The sequence below is a fragment of the Anomaloglossus baeobatrachus genome, chromosome 1 (assembly GCF_048569485.1).
Source record: "Anomaloglossus baeobatrachus isolate aAnoBae1 chromosome 1, aAnoBae1.hap1, whole genome shotgun sequence".
Classification (NCBI taxonomy): Eukaryota; Metazoa; Chordata; class Amphibia; order Anura; family Aromobatidae; genus Anomaloglossus; species Anomaloglossus baeobatrachus.
The window spans coordinates 421747872-421771787 of record NC_134353.1 but is presented as its reverse complement, the minus strand read 5'-3'; the positions used below and the strand labels follow the sequence as shown (position 1 = coordinate 421771787).

Here is a 23916-nt window from a genome sequence, read left to right as displayed (position 1 = left end):
GCACTCTGCTATTGGCTCCTGGAGGTGCATTGTGGTCCACCATGGGTTGGGGTGGATCCAGATTATAAAAGGGGCTGGAGACAACATGGAGGTGCGCAGTCTTCTATTATGCTCAGACAGAGCACACCTCCATGTGTTGAACCCATTGCAGCTTTAGGACAGAGGTAGGCAGGGATAGGGCATCGGTGCTGGACACCACCAGACTTGGTAACGCGGCACGGTTACGGCCAGCTCCTGTCCTACCAGTCCTGCTAGTGCAGCCCAGTGGCATTAACTGGGCTGCTGCGCCTGCTGTCCACAGGTGTGCCCCCTACGCACACGGATAGCGTACCCCAGGGCCCCTGTGTTGTTAACAGGGAGTTCCTGGGCTGGGTGTGTGGACCCAGTGACGCTAACATGGTTCACCGTCTCCTGATCCGAGTGTCGTCTAACTCGGGTCAGGCTCCTATTAGTTTCAGAGTCACCCAGCTCTGTATCCTCCGCCTAACCTTCGGGTTGCCAGCATCTCCTTTTCCATCTGGGAGCACGGTGGACCCCAACTGGCGAATGGGATATATACTACCTTATCCTAATCTGCCAGTCCCCCCGTAATAGATGGTGTTTCTTCAGCAGATGTTACTGTTGCTTTACCACCAACCCCACGGACACAAACTTTTTTTCCCTTTCCAACACGCCTGTTCCCCTTTCCACCAGCATCTGGCCTTTTTCCACTCATTTTGTAGATGAACAAATTTGCAACTCTGCAGGGACACCCTACTCAATGCTGTCTCAGCACAGAAGCCAGCCCTCAGTCCCTCAGATGTGGACAAATAAAAGACCATTTCCTCCTAGCCATGAAAAAGTGGTGAGATTCATTCTGTGCACCACTGGTGTTTAATGGAAAAGCTAATCTAAGATTGTGTAACAGCTTCTGCTGACACTCCTGCATAAGTGCATCCCTTTCTATGGCAGAAATGGTTATTTTCATGAAGCACATTCAAAAATCCACAAGCCTTTAGTCTCCCCAGGATGACACAGGGGTAGAAAACTCCTTGCGGATCCATGACATATTCATCTTGATGAACGTTAGTCTGTCCACATTGTCACTGGACAGATGCGTGCGCTTATCTGTCAGCACACACTCAGCAGCACTGAAGACACATTCCGAGAGAACGCTGGCTGCGGGACACGACAAGATCTCCAAGGCGTAAGTGGTGAGCTCAGGCCATTTTTCCAGATTGGAAGCCCAAAATGAGCAAGGCTCAAGTTGCACAGTCATGGCATCGATGTTCACTTGGAGATACTTCTGTATCATCCTCTCCAGGCGTTGACTATGTGTCAGACTTCATGTGTCTTCTGGCCTTGCAAAGGATGGTGTAAAAAATCCATGAAACAATTACATAAAATTGTTGTTACCACCAGATATGGTGTTACTGGTACGGTTTGAGTGATAACTTGACAGTCCCATGGATGGCAAGTTAGAAATGTGAGATTCACTCTGCGCAACACTGGTGTTTAGTGGAAAAGCCATTCTAAGATTGCGTACGAGCGTCTGCTGATACTCATGCATAAGTGCATCCCTTTCTATGGCAGGAATTATTTCGCCAAATTTTGTCTTGTACCGGGGATCTAAGACTGTGGCAACCCAGTAGTCAGCATTACTTTGAATTCTGACAATCCGAGGGTCATGTTGTAGGTAGTGCAGCAAGAAGGCGCTCATGTGTCTTGCGCATCCAGGAGGAACAAGTCCTTGCTGTGTTGGTAGCGGCGAGGTGAGAATCATGCTTCCTTCCTCTGCCCTCTCCCTCGCACAACAGAAATGTGATCAAGGTCTCCCTCATCTACTGAGTCTTCCATGCCCATCGCCAGTTCGTCCTCCATTTCTTCCTGGGCTCCTGCACCTTCCTCAACAGTTTGGCTGCTACCATGTGCCCTTGCTACCATGTGCCTGCCGCCTTGGTGCTCTTGACCGTCTGGACATTGGAGATCTTGTTATCCCTTCCGCATATGACTCCTTCTGTACTTCCTCCCCTTCCTCTTGTCCCACCACCTGACTCAGAATACTGTTTAGAGTGTGCTGCAGCATGTAGATGACCGGAATTCTCATGCTGATAATGGCATCGTCAGCGCTAAACATCTTCGTCGCCATTTCGAAACTGTGCAGAAACATGCATAGGTCCTTGATCTGAGACCACTCCAGCAGCGTGATCTGCCCCACCTCTGGATCTCGTTGGCCCAGGCTATACGTCATAACGTATTGCACCAGGGCTCGGCGGTGCTGCCACAGTTGCTGCAACATGTGCAGATTCAAATTCCTGGGTGTCGGTACATCACATTTCAGATGATGAGCCGGCAGGCCGAAAGACTTCTGGAGCAATGCAAGTCGTTGAGCTGCAGGATGTGAACAGCGAAAGTGAGCACATAGCGAACATGCCCTCTGCAGAAGCCCATGTAGGCCGGGATAGTGGTTTAAAAATTGCTGGACAACCAGGTTCAACACATGAGCCATATAAGGCACGTGAGTCACATTGCCCCGGCAAAGGGCCGCACCCAGGTTTGCAGCATTGTCGCACACGGCCTTCCCTGGCTGCAGGTTGACTGGAGACAACCATTGATAAAACTCGGTCTCCAGAGCTAACCGTCCACAACTCCTCAGCGGTGTGACTCACATTTCCCATACATTTCAAAGTAAAGAGTCGACCGCCTGATGCCGTTGAGCTCTGCTGCCAGCATAGTAAGGAGTTGTGCGGGATTCCTTGTGCACAGTTACAACGCGGGTAGCCTGACCAGACAGGATTTGGGCGGAGGTGGAGGACCAAGACGAGTTTGAGGAGGCAGAAGCAGTGGAGGAACTTCTACATACAGGGGATTGACGCACAACTCGAGGGTATGGCAAGACTTGTACGGCAGACCCTTCTCCATCTCTCACCATAGTTACCCAGTGCCCAGTCAGCGACATGTAACGCCCATGTCCATGGTTACTGTTCCAAGTATCTGTGGTGAAATGCATCCTGTCACACACAGAGTTTCTCAAGGAAGCATTGATGTTGTGTGCGACATGCTGGTGTAGCGCAGGCACACCTTTCTTGGAGAAGTAGTGGTTACTGGGCATTTGCTCTTGGGGCATTGTGATGGACATAAGGTCTCAAAAATCCTCTGTGTCCACCAAGCAGAAAGGCAGCATTTCTGTAGCCAACAGCTTGCAGATGCTGAAAGTCAACCTCTTAGCATGTCATACCCTTCTAAAATCATGTAAAACACAGCAAGGGGACTCCAACAAGACTCTCCATTTTTTTCAAAAATTTGGCCACAGACATCACTTAAGTGACATCAATTGTCCCATAGTTGCAAACTTTAAATGGTTATTTGCATGAAGCACATTCAAAAATCCACAAGCCTTTAGTCTCCCCATAATGACACAGGAGTGAAAAAGTACTTGCGGATCCATGATTTGTTCATCTTGATGAACGTTAGTCTGTCCACATTGTGACTAGACAGATGCGTGCGCTTATCTGTCAGCACACCTCCAGTACCACTGAATACACGTTCTGAGACAACGCTGGCTGCGGTACACAACAAGATCCCCAAGGCGTAAGTGGCGAGCTCAGGCCATTTTTACAGATTGGAAGCCCAAAATGAGCAAGGCTCAAGTTGCACAGTCATGGCATCGATGCTTGCAGATACTCTTATATCTGTGTCTCCTCCTACTTTTACTCCTCCAGCTCTTTTCTTTCCGCATGAGTATATGTACTTGTCACTTTTCCATGTGTTTGTGGTGTCTTCTGAGTTATTTATCACCTTTTGGACACCTTACAAGGTGTTTTCTATGTGTTTGTATGTGTTTGTGTTTGCCTGCCATTGTTTTCAATGGGGTTCGACAGTGTTCGATGAACGTTCGTTGAATGTTCGATGAACACACCTGCCGTTCGACGAACCGAACCGAACTCCAACACTATGGGGGTGGCTCATCTCTAATTATAACTAAAAAAAATACATATAGAGGCATTTCAAGATAGGGTCCTGGTATACTATATATGTATATATATATATATATATATATATATATATATATATATATATATATATATATGTATATATATATTAGAGATCACCTTGTCGTTGGTTCCCGAGCTCACATGCATTGGCCAATACATAAGCTACGTATCTGTTTTATCAAATATTCCTATGGCAGTAATGCAAAACCATAGTTCCCTTATTCATTGTTAGCATTTTAGAGTGCAGCTGTATGTATTTTTGTAGTTAGAAGGGGTTTTCAGCTAGCACCTGCTCACACCTGTTGCATGTGCTGGTCAGTTTTTTTTATATAATTGTAGTGCATTTCTTTCTGCCTCAGCATCCGCCCTGTAACAAAGCTATGTCCAGATAGAGGCATTTCAAGTTAGGGTCCTGGTATATATACAGTACAGACCAAAAGTTTGGACACACCTTCTCATTCAAAGAGTTTTCTTTATTTTTATGACTGAAAATTGTAGATTCGCATTGTAGGCATCAAAACTATGAATTAACACATGTGGAATGAAATACTTAACAAAAAAAGTGGGAAACAACTGAAAATATGTCTTATATTCTAGGTTCTTCAAAGTAGCCACCTTTTGCTTTGATTACTGATTTGCACACTCTCGGCATTCTCTTGATGAGCTTCAAGAGGTAGTCACCAGAAATGGTTTTCATCTCACAGGTGTGCCCTGTCAGATTTAATAAGTGGAAATTCTTGCCTTATAAATAGGGTTGGGACCATCAGTTGTGTTATGCAGAAGTCTGGTGGAGACACAGCTGATAGTCCTACTGAATAGACTGTTAGAATTTTTATTATGGCAAGAAAAAAGCAGCTAAGTAAAGAATAACGAGTGGCCATCATTACTTTAAGAAATGAAGGTCAGTCAGTCCGAAAAATTGGGAAAACTTTGAAAGTGTCCCCAAGTGCAGTGGCAAAAACCATCAAACGATACAAAGAAACTGGCTCACATGAGGACTGCCCCAGGAAAGGAAGACCAAGAGTCACCTCTGCTGCGGACAGGGCTGTATTTGGCCTTTGTGCTGCCCTAGGCACTTTAAGTGGTCGCGCCCCTTACTGACAGCGTAAAACTATGAGTCTGTGCACACGACATCTGTGTGAGGCAGATCTACTCTGTAACACACTGGAAAAACTGCTAAACGCTAAAAGAACGAAGATCTGCACTTGCTGACTAGCACAATACAATTTCAATTTAAAAAAATAAAAAATATGGTAGTGTTTGCTAACCTGTCCTCTGCCTGAAAAAATCAAAGGATGTGTAAAGGCCATGGTGTGCACATACTCTAATGCGGGTGTCACACGATATGATCTATCGTGCGATCGCACGAGCAATCGTACCCGCCCCCGTCGTTTGTGCGTCACGGGCAATTAGTTGCCCGTGGCGCACAAAGTCGTTAAACCCCCGTCACACGCACTTACCTGCTGAGCGACCTTCCTGTGGGCGGCGAACATCCACTTCCTGAAGGGGGTGGGACGTTCAGCGTCACAGCGACGTCACACAGCTGCTGGCCAATAGAAGCAGAGGGCCGGAGATGAGCGGGACGTAAACATCCCGCCCACCTTCTTCCTTCCGCATTGACGACGGCCGCAGGTAAGTTACAGTTCATTGTTCCCGGGGTGTCACACGGAGCGATGTGTGCTACCCCGGGAACGATGAACAACCAGCGCAAAGAAGAATAAATGATTTTTTAAAAATAAACGACGTGTAAATGATACACGATTTGTAACCGATTTGCGATCGTTCTGAGACACTCGTAGGTGTCACACGAAACGACGTCGCAAACGATGCCGGATGTGTGTCACGAAAACCGTGACCCCGACGACATATCGCATGATGGATCGTCTCGTGTGACGCCCGCATAAGGCTATGTGCGCACGTTGCGTCGTGTCCATGCTGCAAATTCTGCAAAGATTTGGCAGTGCATGTGCGCTTCAAATCGCTGCAGATACACTGCGTAATGGATGTAGTGTGTCTGCAGAATAGATGCCGATTTCATGCGCTCGGGATGCTGCCTCTCCCATAGACCGAGTGGGAGCAGCATCCAAAGCGCACAAAATAAGTGACATGCTGGATTTTTAAATGCAGAGATTTTGTCAAAGTTTTGACTCTCAAATCGTTGTGTTTGAAAAAGCATTGTGCGCACGGATTTTGCACAATCTTCATAGATTGTGCTGGGGACGCAGGACGCATGCATTTACGCTGCAGTGCTATACGCAGCGTAAATTCGTGAAATTACGCAACGTGCGCACATAGCCTTACAGCTCCCATACTCTTTAGATATAGTAGTTAAGGTGCTCGTACACAGACTACAGTTGGCTGAACCCGTAGATAGACAGGATTGTCTGACAGTCTGATTCTCAGGGAGATGAGGACCCAACAGGTCCAATTTCCTACCGTGGATCCTATATTGCTCTAAGAGATGAGTCACCAGCAGAGATGTGTAGTAGTGTCTGTCTTATAGAGAACACGAGCATCAGCCTCTCTCCCCACAGCCTCAGCCTGTCTCCCCCCAGCCTCCCCGTAGCCTCAGCCTCTCTCCCCCCTGCCTCCCCCTAGCCTCAGCCTCTCTCCACCCAGCCTCCCCCCAGCCTCAGCCTCTCTTCCCCCAGCCTCCCCCAGCATCAGCCTCTCTCCCCCCAGCCTCCCCCAGCCTCAGCCTCTCTCCCCCAGCCCCTCCCAGCATCAGCCTCTCTCCCCCCAGCCTCCCATAGCATCAGCCTCTCTCCCCCCAGCATCAGCCTCTCTCCCCCCAGCCTCCCCCAGCATCAGCCTCTCTCCCCCCAGCCTCCTCCAGCATCAGCCTCTCTCCCCCCAGCCTCCCCCAGCATCAGCCTCTCTCCCTCTAGCCCCCTCCAGCATCAGCCTCTCTCCCCCAGCTTCCCCCAGCATCAGCCTCTCTCCCCTCAGCCTCCCCCAGCATCAGCCTCTCTCCCCCCAGTCTCCCCCAGCATCAACCTCTCTCCCCCAGCCTCCCCCCAGCATCAGCCTCTCTCCCCCCACCTCTCCCAGCATCAGCCTCTCTCCCCCCAGCCTCCCCCAGTATCAGCCTCTCTCCCCCCAGCCTCCCCCAGTATCCCCCTCTCTCCCCCCCCAGCCTCCCCCAGTATCAGCCTCTCTCCCCTCAGTCTCCCCTAGTATCAGCCTCTCTCTCCTCAGCCTCCCCCAGTATCAACCTCTCTCCCCCCAGTATCAGCCTCTCTCCCCTCAGCCTCCCCCAGTATCAACCTCTCTACCTCCCACCTCCAGTATTAGCTTCTTTATCCCCCCCCGTAGCATTAGTCTTCCCACCCCCCTCATGCCCTGTCTGTACCTTTAGCGACAAGAAGGGGCGGGTACAGGGACCCCCCTTGCATGATTATAGTGGACAAAAAGAGGCATCGCAACGATCACCAACTAACCTGTAATGTGCCCATACATTCTAGGCTCTGCCTTAGCGACACCTCCACCTTCTCTACGAATATTCTGCTCTGTGAGCGCATACCTGCTTCGATGCCCGCTGCACTGTTCTGGTGATTATCCTCTTCTGGCTGGCTCCAGCTTCAGTCGTGTCCTCCTCCAGCATGTGTCGTCTGCAGCATTGGACGCTGCAGCACGGGGCAGTGAGCTGATTGGCGTGCCCATGCGCCTCTGATCCCAGAAGTGCAGGCACTGGAACTTCCGGGGTCAATCAGCTCACTGTGCCTGGCGCCCGCCATGTATTTGTATCAACAAATAAACAGAAGTGCGCCTCTCCTCCCTCTCAACCCCACCCCCCGAGAACACAACGGATTCATTAAACTGTGTAACAGAGGGAGGGGCGGGGGGATGTAAAAAAAAAATATTTTTTTTTGCTGCCAAAAAGTGCCGCCTCATGCAACGTGCCTCCCAGGCATGGGACCATGGGTGCCTAGTGGCAAATACGGCCCTGGCTGCGGAGGATAAGTTTATCCGAGTCACCAGGCTCAGAAATCGCAGGTTAACAGCAGCTCAGATTAGAGACCAGTTCAATGCCACACAGAGTTCTAGCAGCAGATGCATCTCTAGAACAACTCTTAAGAGGAGACTTTGTGCAACAGGCCTTCACAGTAAAATAGCTGCTAGGAAGCCAATGCTAAGCACAGGCAACAAGCAGAAGAGACTTGTTTGGGCTAAAGAACACAAGGAATGGACATTAGACCAGTGGAAATCTGTGCTTTGGTCTGATGAGTCCAAATTTGAAATCTTTGGATCCAAAGACCGTGTCTTTGTGCGACGCAGAAAAGGTGAATGGATGGACTCTACATGCCTGGTTCCCACTGTGAAGCATGGAGGAAGAGGTGTGATGGTGTGGGGGTGCTTTGCTGGTGACACTCTTGGGAATTTATTCAAAATTGAAGGCATACTGAACCAGCATGGCTACCACTGCTTCTTGCAGCGGCATGCTATTCCATCCGGTTTGCGTTTAGTTGGACCATCATTTATTTTTCAACAGGACAATGACCCCAAACATTGTATGCAAATGAAACATTAGATATTCCCTTGACACTGCTATCAGCCATACACTCTGACATGTGTTCTGTGCCCGGCTCGTGCGTTGTGCAAATAGCCAGGCACGGCGCGCAATCCACAAGCCAGTTCACTGTTATCCCTCACCTATTATGTCAACACACACGCCCCCTGTGATTCGTCCGCCTCCCCGTCTGGCATTCCGCCCCCTGCGCATGCGCGGTGCAGATGACGGCACTGCGCATGCGTGGCGTGCGTTCCACGGGCAGCACACTGCGTTCCACAGCCAGGAAGTGGGACTGTGGACGCTAACCCCCTCACATCATAAAAAGGCCCTCGCGATACAGTATGTCGCACGCTTCCCAGGGGCCTATACCCTATGCCACCAACACAAGGTATGTGTATTCCGACGGTCCTTCTTTCCCCCCCCTGCACTTGGCAGGTCACCACTGATCCCTTCTTTTGCTTCTTCCCAGATTCTTCTTTCATACACTGCCTGGCAGTTTGCATAGAATTCCCTGTTAATCTCTCCAGGTATGTGTTCCCTTTAGTGCCATACTATTGGGTTCCCCTTTTTGTATGTTGTCCTTAATTACACACTTTTTACAAGGTTTCTTATAGAGCCCTGCAGGGACATATGTTCCCCTGTTTTTGGCAACAGTACCTAATGGCTTCTCTCTAAGTGCCACACAAAGGTAATATGGATATTCTATCCAACATATCTCTGAACAAATGTACCTTATACTGGCGTTAATTCCATTTGTATGAATCTCCTCTCCTGTACATGTTACTTTCAGCATTTATATGTCTTGGAGGTAACTGAGAACCATTCAGTGAGGGAATCCTACTATTCCCCCGTTTTCTACCATCAATTAATACGCAGTATTCCAGGTAGTGTGCCTGTCTCGTATACGTCCTTCTATGTTAATTCTCCTGTCATGTGATCCGCTGCACACCCGAGTAATATTAATATCTAAAGTGCCTACAAGTAGTATTCAACCCCCTGCAGATTTAGCAGGTTTGATAAGATGCAAATAAGTTAGAGCCTGCAAACTTCAAACAAGAGCAGGATTTATTAACAGATGCATAAATCTAACAAACCAACAAGTTATGTTGCTCAGTTAAATTTTAATAAATTTTCAACATAAAAGTGTGGGTCAATTATTATTCAACCCCTAGGTTTAATATTTTGTGGAATAACCCTTGTTTGCAATTACAGCTAATAATCGTCTTTTATAAGACCTGATCAGGCCGGCACAGGTCTCTGGAGTTATCTTGGCCCACTCCTCCATGCAGATCTTCTCCAAGTTATCTAGGTTCTTTGGGTGTTTCATGTGGACTTTAATCTTGAGCTCCTGCCACAAGTTTTCAATTGGGTTAAGGTCAGGAGACTGACTAGGCCACTGCAACACCTTGATTTTTTCCCTCTTGAACCAGGCCTTGGTTTTCTTGGCTATGTGCTTTGGGTCGTTGTCTTGTTGGAAGATGAAATGACGACCCATCTTAAGATCCTTGATGGAGGAGCGGAGGTTCTTGGCCAAAATCTCCAGGTAGGCCGTGCTGTCCATCTTCCCATGGATGCGGACCAGATGGCCAGGCCCCTTGGCTGAGAAACAGCCCCACAGCATGATGCTGCCACCACCATGCTTGACTGTAGGGATGGTATTCTTGGGGTCGTATGCAGTGCCATCCAGTCTCCAAACGTCACGTGTGTGGTTGGCACCAAAGATCTCGATCTTGGTCTCATCAGACCAGAGAACCTTGAACCAGTCTGTCTCAGAGTCCTCCAAGTGATCATGAGCAAACTGTAGACGAGCCTTGACATGACGCTTTGAAAGTAAAGGTACCTTACGGGCTCGTCTGGAACGGAGACCATTGCGGTGGAGTACGTTACTTATGGTATTGACTGAAACCAATGTCCCCACTGCCATGAGATCTTCCCGGAGCTCCTTCCTTGTTGACCTTGGGTTAGCCTTGACTCTTCGGACAAGCCTGGCCTCGGCACGGGTGGAAACTTTCAAAGGCTGTCCAGGCCGTGGAAGGCTAACAGTAGTTCTATAAGCCTTCCACTTCCGGATGATGCTCCCAACAGTGGGGACAGGTAGGCCCAACTCTTTGGAAAGGGTTTTGTACCCCTTGCCAGCCTTGTGACCCACCACGATCTTGTCTCTGATGGCCTTGGAATGCTCCTTTGTCTTTCCCATGTTGACCAAGTATGAGTGCTGTTCACAAGTTTGGGGAGGGTCTTAATTAGTCAGAAAAGGCTGGAAAAAGAGATAATTAATCCAAACATGTGAAGCTCATTGTTCTTTGTGCCTGAAATACTTCTTAATACTTTAGGGGAACCAAACAGAATTCTTGTGGTTTGAGGGGTTGAATAATAAATGACCCTCTGAATAAACTTTTCACAATTTAAAAAAAAAAAAAAAAAAAGAAATAACATTCTTTTTTGCTGCAGTGCATTTCACACTTCTAGGCTGATCTACAGTCCAAATGTCACAATGCCAAGTTAATTCCGAATGTGTAAACCTGCTAAATCTGCAGGGGGTTGAATACTACTTGTAGGCACTGTATATTGATCTCCATTTAGAAACAACTACAACCATAGGTTGCCTCCAGCTCTGTTATGCTCGTTACCATTGACAAGTGCATGAGGTATAGACATACTTGTTCATTTACTTACTGGACGCCATATATGGAAAAGAACTGTTTCTTTATGATTTTAGTCTTGTGATTTACTACATACCATCTACTCTTTTATTTTATACATAGGATCGCAATCTCTTGATCTGTTATACCAAATGGTGATGACCATATTCAATTTGAACGTGTATTCTCTCATTTTGATATAGGTGGGTGTATGCTTGCTGTACTCACACCATAAACATTATGCATTTTTGTAGCCTGATAGGTCATGTGTACGATGTAATGCTTTTTTCATACGTCTCCAGTACTTACTATGTGCAATGTAAGATGATCTGTATATCCACTGCAACAGCTAGTTTATGATGCTTGTTGTGCAAGAATATTGTATTGTTATTGTCATACCATGTACTAATTTCATTTTTTGTACTCTTTATAAATTTTCTGTTAGATAATTTTATCCTTGATAACGACCGAAGTGACACGGTTGAAACGTTGGATGAATTATTCTTATCCTTTGCACTAATAAATTGATTCAGCATCCAAGAAATGTTTTTCATGTCATCAATTATTTCAGTGTGCCAGATATATTACTATTCTGAATGACCCCAAACACACCTCCAGGCTGTGTAATGGCTATTTGACTAAGAAGGAGAGTGATGGGGTGCTACGCCAGATGACCTGGCCTCCACAGTCACCAGACCTGAACCCAATCGAGATGGTTTGGGGTGAGCTGGACCGCAGAGTGAAGGCAAAAGGGCCAACAAGTGCTAAGCATCTCTGGGAACTCCTTCAAGACTGTTGGAAGACCATTTCCGGTGACTACCTCTTGAAGCTCATCAAGAGAATGCCAAGAGTGTGCAAAGCAGTAATCAAATATAAGACATATCAGTTGTTTCAAACTTTTTTGTTAAGTATTTCATTCCACATGTGTTAATTCATAGTTTTGATGCCTTCAATGTGAATCTACAATTTTCAGAGTCATGAAAATAAAGAAAACTCTTTGAATGAGAAGGTGTGTCCAAACCTTTGCACTAGCTTGGACAACTGAGCTATCAATCAGTATGCTGACAGCTCAGCACATCTGGAATCTATAGTGCTGGAAACAGTCATCTATTGCGTCCAAGATGCAAGGGAAGAATTGTGACAGTACCTTCTCTTTTAGGGGGGCCACCTGACCCCTAGGTTTCCAAGGAAACCTTCGATGGAAGGACCAGACCAAATGATCAGCTTTCACTAAAAGAGCCGGAACCGAGGATCTCACCTCAGGTCCGTATCCTTTCCAATGGATGAAATACTGGAGAGAATCCACACTTTCTGAGAATCCACAGTTCTTTGTACCTCATACTCTAAACAGTTATTGACAGAAATCGGAGGAAGCGGAGAAAAGGGAGACAGAACTGAAGGGACAAACTCCTTTAGCTGTGATTTATGGAACTCATTAGGGACACGAAAAGAAAAACTTTCTTCACAAGATTTATAGGCACCTGTATAAAATCTTCCACGAACTTCAACAAATTCACAAGTTTCTTTACTTCTTCTGCAGCCTCTCCATAAATTTTAAATATTCCCTTATCTTCTTCGAATTTGATAGCTGTGATATCAGTGATTTTTCTGGCTTGCTGAACGTTACTTCCGAGTGTATATATTGCAAGCCCTATTAAGTCTAGTCTCATTACAACCTCTTCTTGACACTCTGTGGTCAGCTGCTTTACACGCTCTAAGTGGCTTTTTCATTCCATAATATGATAATCCACTTTGTACGAACACATCGTGGGTGCATGACGCCCAGGATAGCGACCCATTTCTCTATGGCTTCACTTTCAGACAATACCACCTATTGATTAGCGCCAGGGGCAAAATACAGTTTACCCGCCCCTACTGTTTTCTTAAATTTTTAATGCACCGTCTCACTGGCCCAGGCTTCCCTCAAGTCTTAGGGCATATCTACTATGCATTTAAAGTCCGAACAGATTATTTTACCTTCAAAGCCATCTTCCTCTTCTTGTCTTACCAAAAGCTCGACCCCCTTTGATTTTTTTCTATTGTCTCAAATTGTCTGTACATGTCCCCCCTGAATTGTAAAGCGCTGCGGAATATGTTGGCGCTATAGAAATAAAACTTTATCATTATTACCCCTTGAATTGCAGTCTCCTCAGGTTTAGCCGCAGCTTCAGTGCCCTTGGGTTTCTCGTCAACTTTGACCTCTGATTTCTCAAACTTCTGAGCTAAGTCTTAGGTAAGTCAATGTCTTCAGTCTCTATGTCTGCATTATCAGCAGGTTCAGCCGAGCTCTTAGCTCCTGATGAGACCTCTGGTCTCAATGGCGTGCTCCAGTTGTAACAAATGGAAAAGTAAATTATTCAAAAGAGAAAACTCATCCTTCAATGCCAGGAATGATTTAAGGACCCCAGCTATATACATGATGGAGATAGTCCAAACCTACTGTCACACTAGGTACGGGAAAGTACCAAGCACACGGTGAAAGGGAAGGGAAACCCTGTGTATAGGGAGAGGGAAGATGTGGCCCTTGACCAAACCTACTGCTGGCCCCTGGGGTCCCTCACCACCCTAGATAGGTTCTGCACCTATGCACTGAGCCGGATACCTGATCCTAGGTATCCCTAGTGCTAGGCCCTAAATAGGGAGCGGATGGAATGTGCTCTTCATCAACCGCACTAAATACAGTTAGGTCCAGAAATATTTGGACAGTGACACAAGTTTTGTTATTTTAGCTGTTTACAAAAACATGTTCAGAAATACAATTATTTATATAATATGGGCTGAAAGTGCACACTCCCAGCTGCAATATGAGAGTTTTCACATCCAAATCGGAGAAAGGGTTTAGGAATCATAGCTCTGTAATGCATAGCCTCCTCTTTTTCAAGGGACCAAAAGTAATTGGACAAGGGACTCTAAGGGCTGCAATTAACTCTGAAGGCGTCTCCCTCGTTAACCTGTAATCAATGAAGTAGTTAAAAGGTCTGGGGTTGATTACAGGTGTGTGGTTTTGCATTTGGAAGCTGTTGCTGTGACCAGACAACATGCGGCCTAAGGATCTCTCAATTGAGGTGAAGCAGAACATCCTGAGGCTGAAAAAAAGAAAAAATCCATCAGAGAGATAGCAGACATGCTTGGAGTAGCAAAATCAACAGTCGGGTACATTCTGAGAAAAAAGGAATTGACTGGTGAGCTTGGGAACTCAAAAAGGCCTGGGCGTCCACGGATGACAACAGTGGTGGATGATCGCCGCATACTTTCTTTGGTGAAGAAGAACCCGTTCACAACATCAACTGAAGTCCAGAACACTCTCAGTGAAGTAGGTGTATCTGTCTCTAAGTCAACAGTAAAGAGAAGACTCCATGAAAGTAAATACAAAGGGTTCACATCTAGATGCAAACCATTCATCAATTCCAAAAATAGACAGGCCAGAGTTAAATTTGCTGAAAAACACCTCATGAAGCCAGCTCAGTTCTGGAAAAGTATTCTATAGACAGATGAGACCAAGATCAACCTGTACCAGAATGATGGGAAGAAAAAAGTTTGGAGAAGAAAGGGAATGGCACATGATCCAAGGCACACCACATCCTCTGTAAAACATGGTGGAGGCAATGTGATGGCATGGGCATGCATGGCTTTCAATGGCACTGGGTCACTTGTGTTTATTGATGACATAACAGCAGACAAGAGAAGCCGGATGAATTCTGAAGTGTACCGGGATATAATTTCAGCCCAGATTCAGCCAAATGCCGCAAAGTTGATCGGACGGCGCTTCATAGTACAGATGGACAATGACCCCAAGCATACAGCCAAAGCTACCCAGGAGTTCATGAGTGCAAAAAAGTGGAACATTCTGCAATGGCCAAGTCAATCACCAGATCTTAACCCAATTGAGCATGCATTTCACTTGCTCAAATCCAGTCTTAAGATGGAAAGACCCACAAACAAGCAAGATCTGAAGGCTGCGGCTGTAAAGGCCTGGCAAAGCATTAAGAAGGAGGAAACCCAGCGTTTGGTGATGTCCATGGGTTCCAGACTTAAGGCAGTGATTGCCTCCAAAGGATTCGCAACAAAATATTGAAAATAAAAATTATTTTGTTTGGGTTTGGTTTATTTGTCCAATTACTTTTGACCTCCTAAAATGTGGAGTGTTTGTAAAGAAATGTGTACAATTCCTACAATTTCTATCAGATATTTTTGTTCAAACCTTCAAATTAAACGTTACAATCTGCACTTGAATTCTGTTGTAGAGGTTTCATTTCAAATCCAATGTGGTGGCATGCAGAGCCCAACTCGCGAAAATTGTGTCACTGTCCAAATATTTCTGGACCTAACTGTAACTATAGAAGAGACAAGGCTGCAGCAGAGCTTTCAGCAATGATACCACAGAGGAATACAAACCAGCTGCTTACAACCTCGGCTTCAAGGAACTGAAAATATCACCAGCACAGTCCAAAAGAAGGACCAGGCATTTAATCACCAAGGGAATACTGATAATCAAATTGGGTGGCAAGAAGGGTCAGGGCCCTGAGCCTTCAACACCTTCCCCTTCAGGTCTGAGCACAAGGCCGATATGACCACCCCCTTCTGAAAAATGGGTACTGGGTTCCCATGATAACTACGACCAGGGAAACTCCAGGATAATGAATCTGCTTTGATGTTCTTAATCCTTGAACGGTAAGAGACAGTAAAATTAAATCTGGCAAAAAAGAAAGTCTAGCCTGCATAGGATTGAGACGTTTGGCAGATTCGAGATATGACAGGTTTTTATGGTCCGTGATTACCGTAATGGGATGAACTGCCCCCACCAGTCAATGGCGCCATTCCTTAAAAGCCAACTTAATTGCCAAGAGCTTGCTGTTACCAACATCATAGTTTCTCTCAGCTGACAATCTTTTGGAAAAGAAAGCAGAAAGATGCCATTTACCAAGAGACAGACCATGTGACAACACAGCCTCCACCTCCACCTCAGGTGCATCAGCCTCCACGATAAAAGACTGCAAAAAATCAGGCTGACTGAGTATAGGGTTGTGGAAAAACACTTTTTTAAAAAGGAAAAAGCCTGCTGGGAAGAATCTGACCATTTAAAGAAATCTGTTCCTTTTTTTGCCATGTCAGTGACAGGCTTTACAATTACTGAACAGTTTTGAATACATTTTCAATAAAAATTGGTGAATCCTAGAAATTGCTGTAACACTTTCAGGTTTTCTGGACGATTCCAGTCAAGTACAGCACGGACCTTCTCAGGATCCATCTGAAAACGTGAAGACAATAGGTACCCCAAAAATTGTACCTCTTGGACAGTGAAAACATACTACTCCAGTTTGGCGTACACTTTGCTATCTCTTAAAATCTGTAATACTTGTTCTAAATGTATCTGATGTGCTTCCATATCAGGTGAGTAGATCAAGATATTGTCCAAATAAACCACCACAAACCTGCCCACCAAATGCTGAACAATATAATTCACAAAATGTTGGAAAATGGCAGAGGCATTAGTGAGACCAAATGGCATGACCACACTTTCAAAATGTCCCACAGGCATATTGAAAGCCATTTTCCATTCATCCCTCTTTCTGATTCTAACCAGATTGTAGACCCCGCCCCCTTAAGTCCAATTTGGAGAACCACTTAGCTCCCACAATCTGGTTGAATAAATCCAGAATCAGAGGGAGAGGATAAGGGTCTTGGAAGGTAATCTGATTCAATTCCCGAAAATCCAAACAAGGGCGGAGACCCCTGCCTTTCTTCTTAACGAAGAAGAACCCTGCCGCTATGGGCAAAGAGGAGGGTCTGATAATGTATGTCCGTCCCATCTCCAGACCCTCATAGCTTTTCATGGTCTGTCTCTCTGGGCCGGAAAAATTATAAAGTCTTTACTTGGGAAATTTTGCTCCAGGAAGCAGATTAATGGGATAGCCATACACACAATGGGGAGGCAAATCCTGACACCCTCTCTCCAAAAATACATCCTCAAACCCAGACAAAAATGCAGGTAAGGACTCCGTAGAGGGAAGTGTTCAAACAATTATCAATACAGTAATTTTCCCACTCCATGGTTTCCATGGATTGCCAATCCACTACCGGATTATTTTTCACCAACCAGGATAGACCCAGTACAGTGGGAGTGGAAAGCCCTTTCAGGACATAGCCAGAAATTACTTCATAATGCAGTGGTCCTACCAGTTTTATACCATATACTATCTGTGTCAGGCATCACTGAGCAAGAGGTGCTGAGTCAATGGCATAGTTGGAGATGGCGTTAGTTAACACATTACAGATGAGTTATTACAAATAGAGCATCCACCATGCTGACTCCTACTCCACTGTCTACAAACAGAGAAACTCTCTAAGTTCTGCTCTCTAGTACCACCTCTGCTGTAAGGACAAAGAAAGAATTACATGTGGAAGACAAACATACACTCTGATTGTTCATCCCCACACCACCAAGGGTAATCCGAATACCAGATATTTCTTTTTGCTTAGGAATTGAGGGACAAACGCCAATAAACTGACCCTCTTTACGACAAAAAAACAACTCCTCCTCTTTTTTTGGATTTTAGTGGGAACATGCAAAGTAGTGGTTCCCCCTAGCTACATGGGCTCCTCCAAACCCATGAGTGATGGTTCAACCCTATATGGCCCCCCTGACAATGGGATACCGCCTCAAGAGAGGGTCTCTAGGTAGAATGGTCTAACAAGTTTACCTCGGAGGCATCTGTCCACACATATAGCCAAGGACATGGCAGCCGCCATAGGCTGGCTGAGGAGTTTCGTAAATCATTAAGGCATCTTTCAATTTTTTCTGAAAGGTCTTCATAGAATTGGCTTCTGAGACCCGGGACATTCCAACTACTGTCGGTTGTCCATCTACGAAATTGTAAACAGTAAGTCTCTGCTGACTGATCTCCCTGCTGGAGGTGACGCAGCCTGAACTCAGCCAAAAGACTCGGTTGGGATCATCATAGATGAGACCCAGGGACTAAAAAAATTCATCCACCGACCGGAGGCAACCGGAGCCATGTGGCAACGAGAAAGGCCAGAATTGCAACCCTGCAACCTGCAGGGACAGACCCAAGCCAAGGCAGCAACAGGATCCATGACTGGGGAAAAAAAAGACAAAGAAATAAAAATTCTCTATAACCTGCGGCCAGCAAGAGACATCCCTTATATACAGCATTCTAGAATACTGTATTTAACGTAAAAAAAGACTATACTCACCTGTGGGACGGTTGGGTCCAATGGGCATCGCTGATCCCGATCCAGCGCCTCCTCAGTACCTCCTCTTTACCTTTCATCGCCATCCTCCTTCATAGTTTTGTGCTGTTGACTCATCCTACGTCATCCACACAGAGGCCTCCATTGCGCTCTTGCACATGCACATTTTTATCTGCCCTGCTGATGGTGGAGCAAAGTACTGTAATGCTAATGCGCGGGAAAAGATCAAAGACCGCCTGTGCATGTGCACTACAATATTTTGATCAAACTGCACATGCGCAGGAGCGCAATGGAGACCTCTATGTGGATGACATAGGATGTGTCATCCACACGGAGCTGGGAAGGAGGACGGCGATCACACAAGATGGAGGAGGCACCAAACCCGAAACCAGCGATGCGTATTGAAGAGGACCGCCCTGCAGGTGAGTATAATAAAGGTGTTTTTTACATTATACAACCGACCGGAGGCAACCGGAGCCATGTGGCAACGAGAAAGGCCAGAATTGCAACCCTGCAACCTGCAGGGACAGACCCAAGCCAAGGCAGCAACAGGATCCATGACTGGGGAAAAAAAAGACAAAGAAATAAAAATTCTCTATAACCTGCGGCCAGCAAGAGACATCCCTTATATACAGCATTCTAGAATACTGTATTTAACGTAAAAAAAGACTATACTCACCTGTGGGACGGTTGGGTCCAATGGGCATCGCTGATCCCGATCCAGCGCCTCCTCAGTACCTCCTCTTTACCTTTCATCGCCATCCTCCTTCATAGTTTTGTGCTGATGACTCATCCTACGTCATCCACACAGAGGCCTCCATTGCGCTCTTGCACATGCACATTTTTATCTGCCCTGCTGATGGTGGAGCAAAGTACTGTAATGCTAATGCGCGGGAAAAGATCAAAGACCGCCTGTGCATGTGCACTACAATATTTTGATCAAACTGCACATGCGCAGGAGCGCAATGGAGACCTCTATGTGGATGACATAGGATGTGTCATCCACACGGAGCTGGGAAGGAGGACGGTGATCACACAAGATGGAGGAGGCACCAAACCCGAAACCAGCGATGCCTATTGAAGAGGACCGCCCTGCAGGTGAGTATAATAAAGGTGTTTTTTACATTATACAGAGCGGCCTGGACACTTATCGTTAGCTTTCTAGAATACTGTATATATGAGCTGACTGGTGCTGGCCGCAGCTTATAGGGGACAAATCTGGTGACATGTTCCCTTCAGATAAAAAACAAACAAACAAAAAAACATGTTTAGTTTCTACAAACTTGTACTGACCTGAGGAGTCATAATGTTGGGTTAGTTTTACCATTTAGTGAACATGGTAAATAAAAAAAAAACCTCAAAAACAATTGTGGAATTGCACTTTTTCACAATTTCACTGTACTTGGGATTTTTTTTGCCATTTTCCAATACAATATGTGGCAGAATGAATGGTGTCATTCAAAAGTGCAACTCATCTCGCAAAAAACAAAACCTCATATGGTTATAATGACGGAAAAGAGTTAAGGATTCTAAGGTACATATTCTGGTTTGTTGGCAGAACAAAAAAAATGACAAAGAAAAAAAGGTCCTTTTAAAGCCACAATACCAAAAGGGCTTATAACTTAATATGACAAGGTAATAAAAGTTTGTTATGTATATCTATGCCTTTTCACAAGATAAAAGAGCAAAAATATTACTTACCGCTTCCGCACCTTCCAACATAGCCAAGATAAAGAAAACATATCTTTGCCCAAAATCAAGTGCTTTGTTTTCAAATCCATCATGAATTTTCTGGTCACCAAGAGTAAACTCGTGAGGCAGAGACTGGAAACGTGCAGCAATGTATGGCTTTGGGAATTCTACATGCCTTAGATGACGCAAACTTCGACGGTGCAATTTTGTAATGCTGTGAACTAGCTGTAATAGAAATGAATAGTTACCAATTTAGAAAAATCTTACTGTGAGAACAAGGCAAGCGATCTTAACTATGCAGATTATATTTGTCTGACCTTCAATCAGTGAGGGATGTGCGCCCTTTACCACCCATAGTGAATTCTAATTTGCTACTTTCCATATATTTTCAGTGGACTGATATGAGGAATGGCATTGGGTGATGTTATTGTGACAGTCCACTTTTTACCAGGACAGGCCAGATTTATTGGATAACCTGAGTGCCTCTGAAAATATTTCACCAGGTACTCATAAACATCAAAGAGCATGTGGATATATTTCCTGTAGTTAACCTGATGTCTGATTTACTCGTAGATGACCGCAACCTCTTCTACTTTGCCATCGCTGCACAAGCCATCAATACAACACAACAGCTGTCCATTGGGCATCTGGTAGAAATATTGTCACTCACCTCTTCTAAATCCATTTCTTCAGGACTCCCCCAAGGATTAAGAAACTGTCCACGTGATTTCTTCAAAGGCACTACCACAATATAGTAATTCCTACAAAATGAGAAAGATTGCTTGTAGTAAGCCTCTGGGAGCTAAAAACAACACCTTCGACTAACAGTGATGGAAAATATAATAAGACATTTACTTTGCTGCCGAGATAAATTCTAATATTTACATTACTTCATATACTGTATATTTCAATCAGAACACTGAAATATTAATTCATTCATTGTCATTTAGAAACAAGGAAACCAAGTGGGGAAAAGTAAGAATACATTTGACATTGCTATTTAGAAGAAAATTGAAACTCCTACAGCTGCATTGTAGAGGGAAAGTGATGTAACTTGAAGCTTGTGAACCCCAGCAAACTTTCTAACAGGGCCCCCAACTATCACAAGTTTTTGATAGTCTTTAAAGTACAACTCCAGCATTTGTGTTTTGTTATTAGAATTGTAATGGTGCTTTAAATCATAGCTTCTGCCCCTGATCTTATACTCAGAATCCTGTGTCTTCACCTTTTTTCGGCGTTGCTCCCATCCTAAGGCACTTTATTGTGACCTCAATTTATGTCTTGCTAAATTCTACTAAAAAGGGGGCTGAAAGCCCGTACTTACGAAGCGCTCACTGATATCCTAATCAGGTACGAATACTAATATTCTTTATAGCAAGATACTATTTATTTTAATAGCACATGAATAGTCAATGGTACATAGGCATAAGAACTATTTTTTAGTCATAGAATCTTATACAATAACAGAAATATGCATCAACATTACCGATATGTTGCAGCAATCCTTTTCTCATCGGAGGGACTCGATTAATGTGAGAAGGAAAAACAAGCCGGCCTCTTGCATCACAGGAACAGTGCGTACGTACACTTCAATGTCCTGGAAGGTTTCCCTAACATTAAGCGAGTCCGGTGTATTTTTATAGGAACACTTGGTAGGTTGTGTTTAAATGCCTCACCAGCATGTGACAGCTGAGTCATGTTCATGTAACTTGACCACAAACTGCTGTGGGCACCAGCAGCTTCCTGCACATTTACTTGTACATCCTGCCAGTTGACAACTGACCGACCACAGTTGACCACAGTTTTAGTGAAATATTGCAATGAGCCGTAAATTTTATATGCAAGCTTCCTTACACCTGTCTTTAAGCCAACCACAAGTTTCTGGTAAGTGGAACTGTAAATGTTACTTCCTCATTATCTTAAGATCTGTTTGACATGTATTCTTTGGTCATAGTGAAATTGGTTATCCAGAGGACATCTCTCTTTGATACTGAATTATTGATAGGTCAAATAATATCTGGGATCACTCCTATCTTTTGATTATGATCCCTATCTAATCACATTCATTCTTTAGTCATATCACATTGGTATCACAACTTCTGCCTGTCGAGAAGTCAGAAGTTACATCACAAGTACTCAATGCAAGTCTATGAGAGCAAGAACAAGGTCAGAATGATACTCTCATAGATTTGTATTGAGTTGTAACCTCCAGCGTGCTCCATGAAACACTGGAGCAGCAGGCAGGTCACAAACTGTGGAGACTGATAGGAGCGGCACTGATAACAGATGAAGACACCAGAGGGTAAGTATAAGACTAGGGGAGTGATTTACTAGCCTTTTCATACATGGCATCTTTAGGGATCTTTAGGGTCCCCTAGTCTCCAGGGTCTGGGTGCAGTTATAGTTATGACCCTAGAAAGGAATGTGACTCTACTGAACTACAGAGACAGTGCAAAATGCAAAAATAGTTCCCAGATGTGAGATCCTTCCTAATCCATCATGCATTTATGACAGCCAGACAAGATATAAGAGGTTAAGATAGATATACCATGTAAGAAAGGAGGAGGTAAGGCCCTGGACGGCAGTTATGTGCCACCAAGGTAGCTGGCCTTGGTGATGTAAATCTTGGGAGAAACTGCACCAGTAACAATAGATTACAGAGATGGTTTTTATTTTTACTGGATTTTATCTCCGGGATTTAGGAGAGACCAAAACAGCCTGGGTGGGAAAGATAGTTCCCATACTCCAGTCTAGGTCTTACACATCTAATAACAGGCAGCTCGGTTACCTCAGCAGTGTGTATCATGCTGGAGCTGGAGAAAGACTGTTTATGGTGAAAAGACTGTTAGAGACTAAGAAGTGCCTTTAATCCCAATTTTGTGAGATCGTTTGGTTTACTTTGCCTTACCCAAAGGAAGGAATGTGTTGTTATTCCTTTGTGCTGAAGAAAGGACTGTGTTTTGTTAATATTTTGTTATGAAAAAAGCTTGTTTTATTTTGGAGTTTTAAAGTTTATGAAGGAGAATAAACTTTATGCTGTTCTGCTATAAAAACCCTGTTCCTGTGCATATCTTAGTGGCTGCCAAAGAGCTGAAACCCCTACAATCCCTTAATAATATTGTATAGAACAGTGGCCTCAAACTCGCAGTCCGCATGTGGCCACTCAGGCTTCTTCTAGCGGCCCATAGACCTGTGGACCCCGTGAAAATCGTGGCCACTGCCGGGGATAGTCAGCGCTTTATTTCATTTGAATGAACTGCTAATACCAAGTCGGCTGCTGGTCAATCACAGGCCAGCAGTTGACATAGTGATTTGACATCAAGCACTGGACTCTGATTGACCAGCGGCTGCCATTGGTTTAAGGATGCAGAGAACTCTGCGCGGCGCCTGCAGTTCATTCAAAAGTGAAATAAAGCGCTGACTACTGCAGGCAGCGCCTGCGATCGTCACGGGGTCCACGGACCTGCGGACCACAAGAAGCAGAAAAAAAGACACCTAGGGAACAGAGGACAGGTGAGAAGAATCTTTTTTTGTATGTGTATCTGAAGAACGGCATATACGGGGAAAATAATACAGGATGGGACATTACTATAAGATGGGGACAATAATGGGCACATTACTACAGGATGGGCACAAGGTTGGGCACATTACCACAAGATGGGCACATTACCACAAGGAGACCAGAATGGCTCACATTACTTCAGGGGGAGAAGGATGACCACATTACTACAGGATGGGAAGAAGGATGAACACATTACTACAGGATGGAGCACATTATTACAGGATGGGGAGAAGGATATGTACATTACTACAGGATGGGGTACATTACTACAAGATGGGGAACAGGATGGCCATGTTAGTACAGGATGGGGACCAGGATGGC

The 23916-nt window shown here is 45.1% G+C and overlaps 1 protein-coding gene across 1 annotated transcript in view; it reads right to left on the bottom strand.

The window, feature by feature from the left end:
* PTPRS (protein tyrosine phosphatase receptor type S) overlaps positions 1-23916 on the bottom strand; it is a 684599-nt gene that overhangs the window by 208856 nt on the left and 451827 nt on the right. The window contains exons 17-18 of the mRNA XM_075352599.1: positions 20704-20794; positions 20043-20258 (exon numbers count right to left, since the gene is read on the bottom strand). Of these exons, the coding sequence (XP_075208714.1) occupies positions 20043-20258; positions 20704-20794 (307 nt within the window). The remainder of the gene's footprint in view (positions 1-20042; positions 20259-20703; positions 20795-23916) is intronic.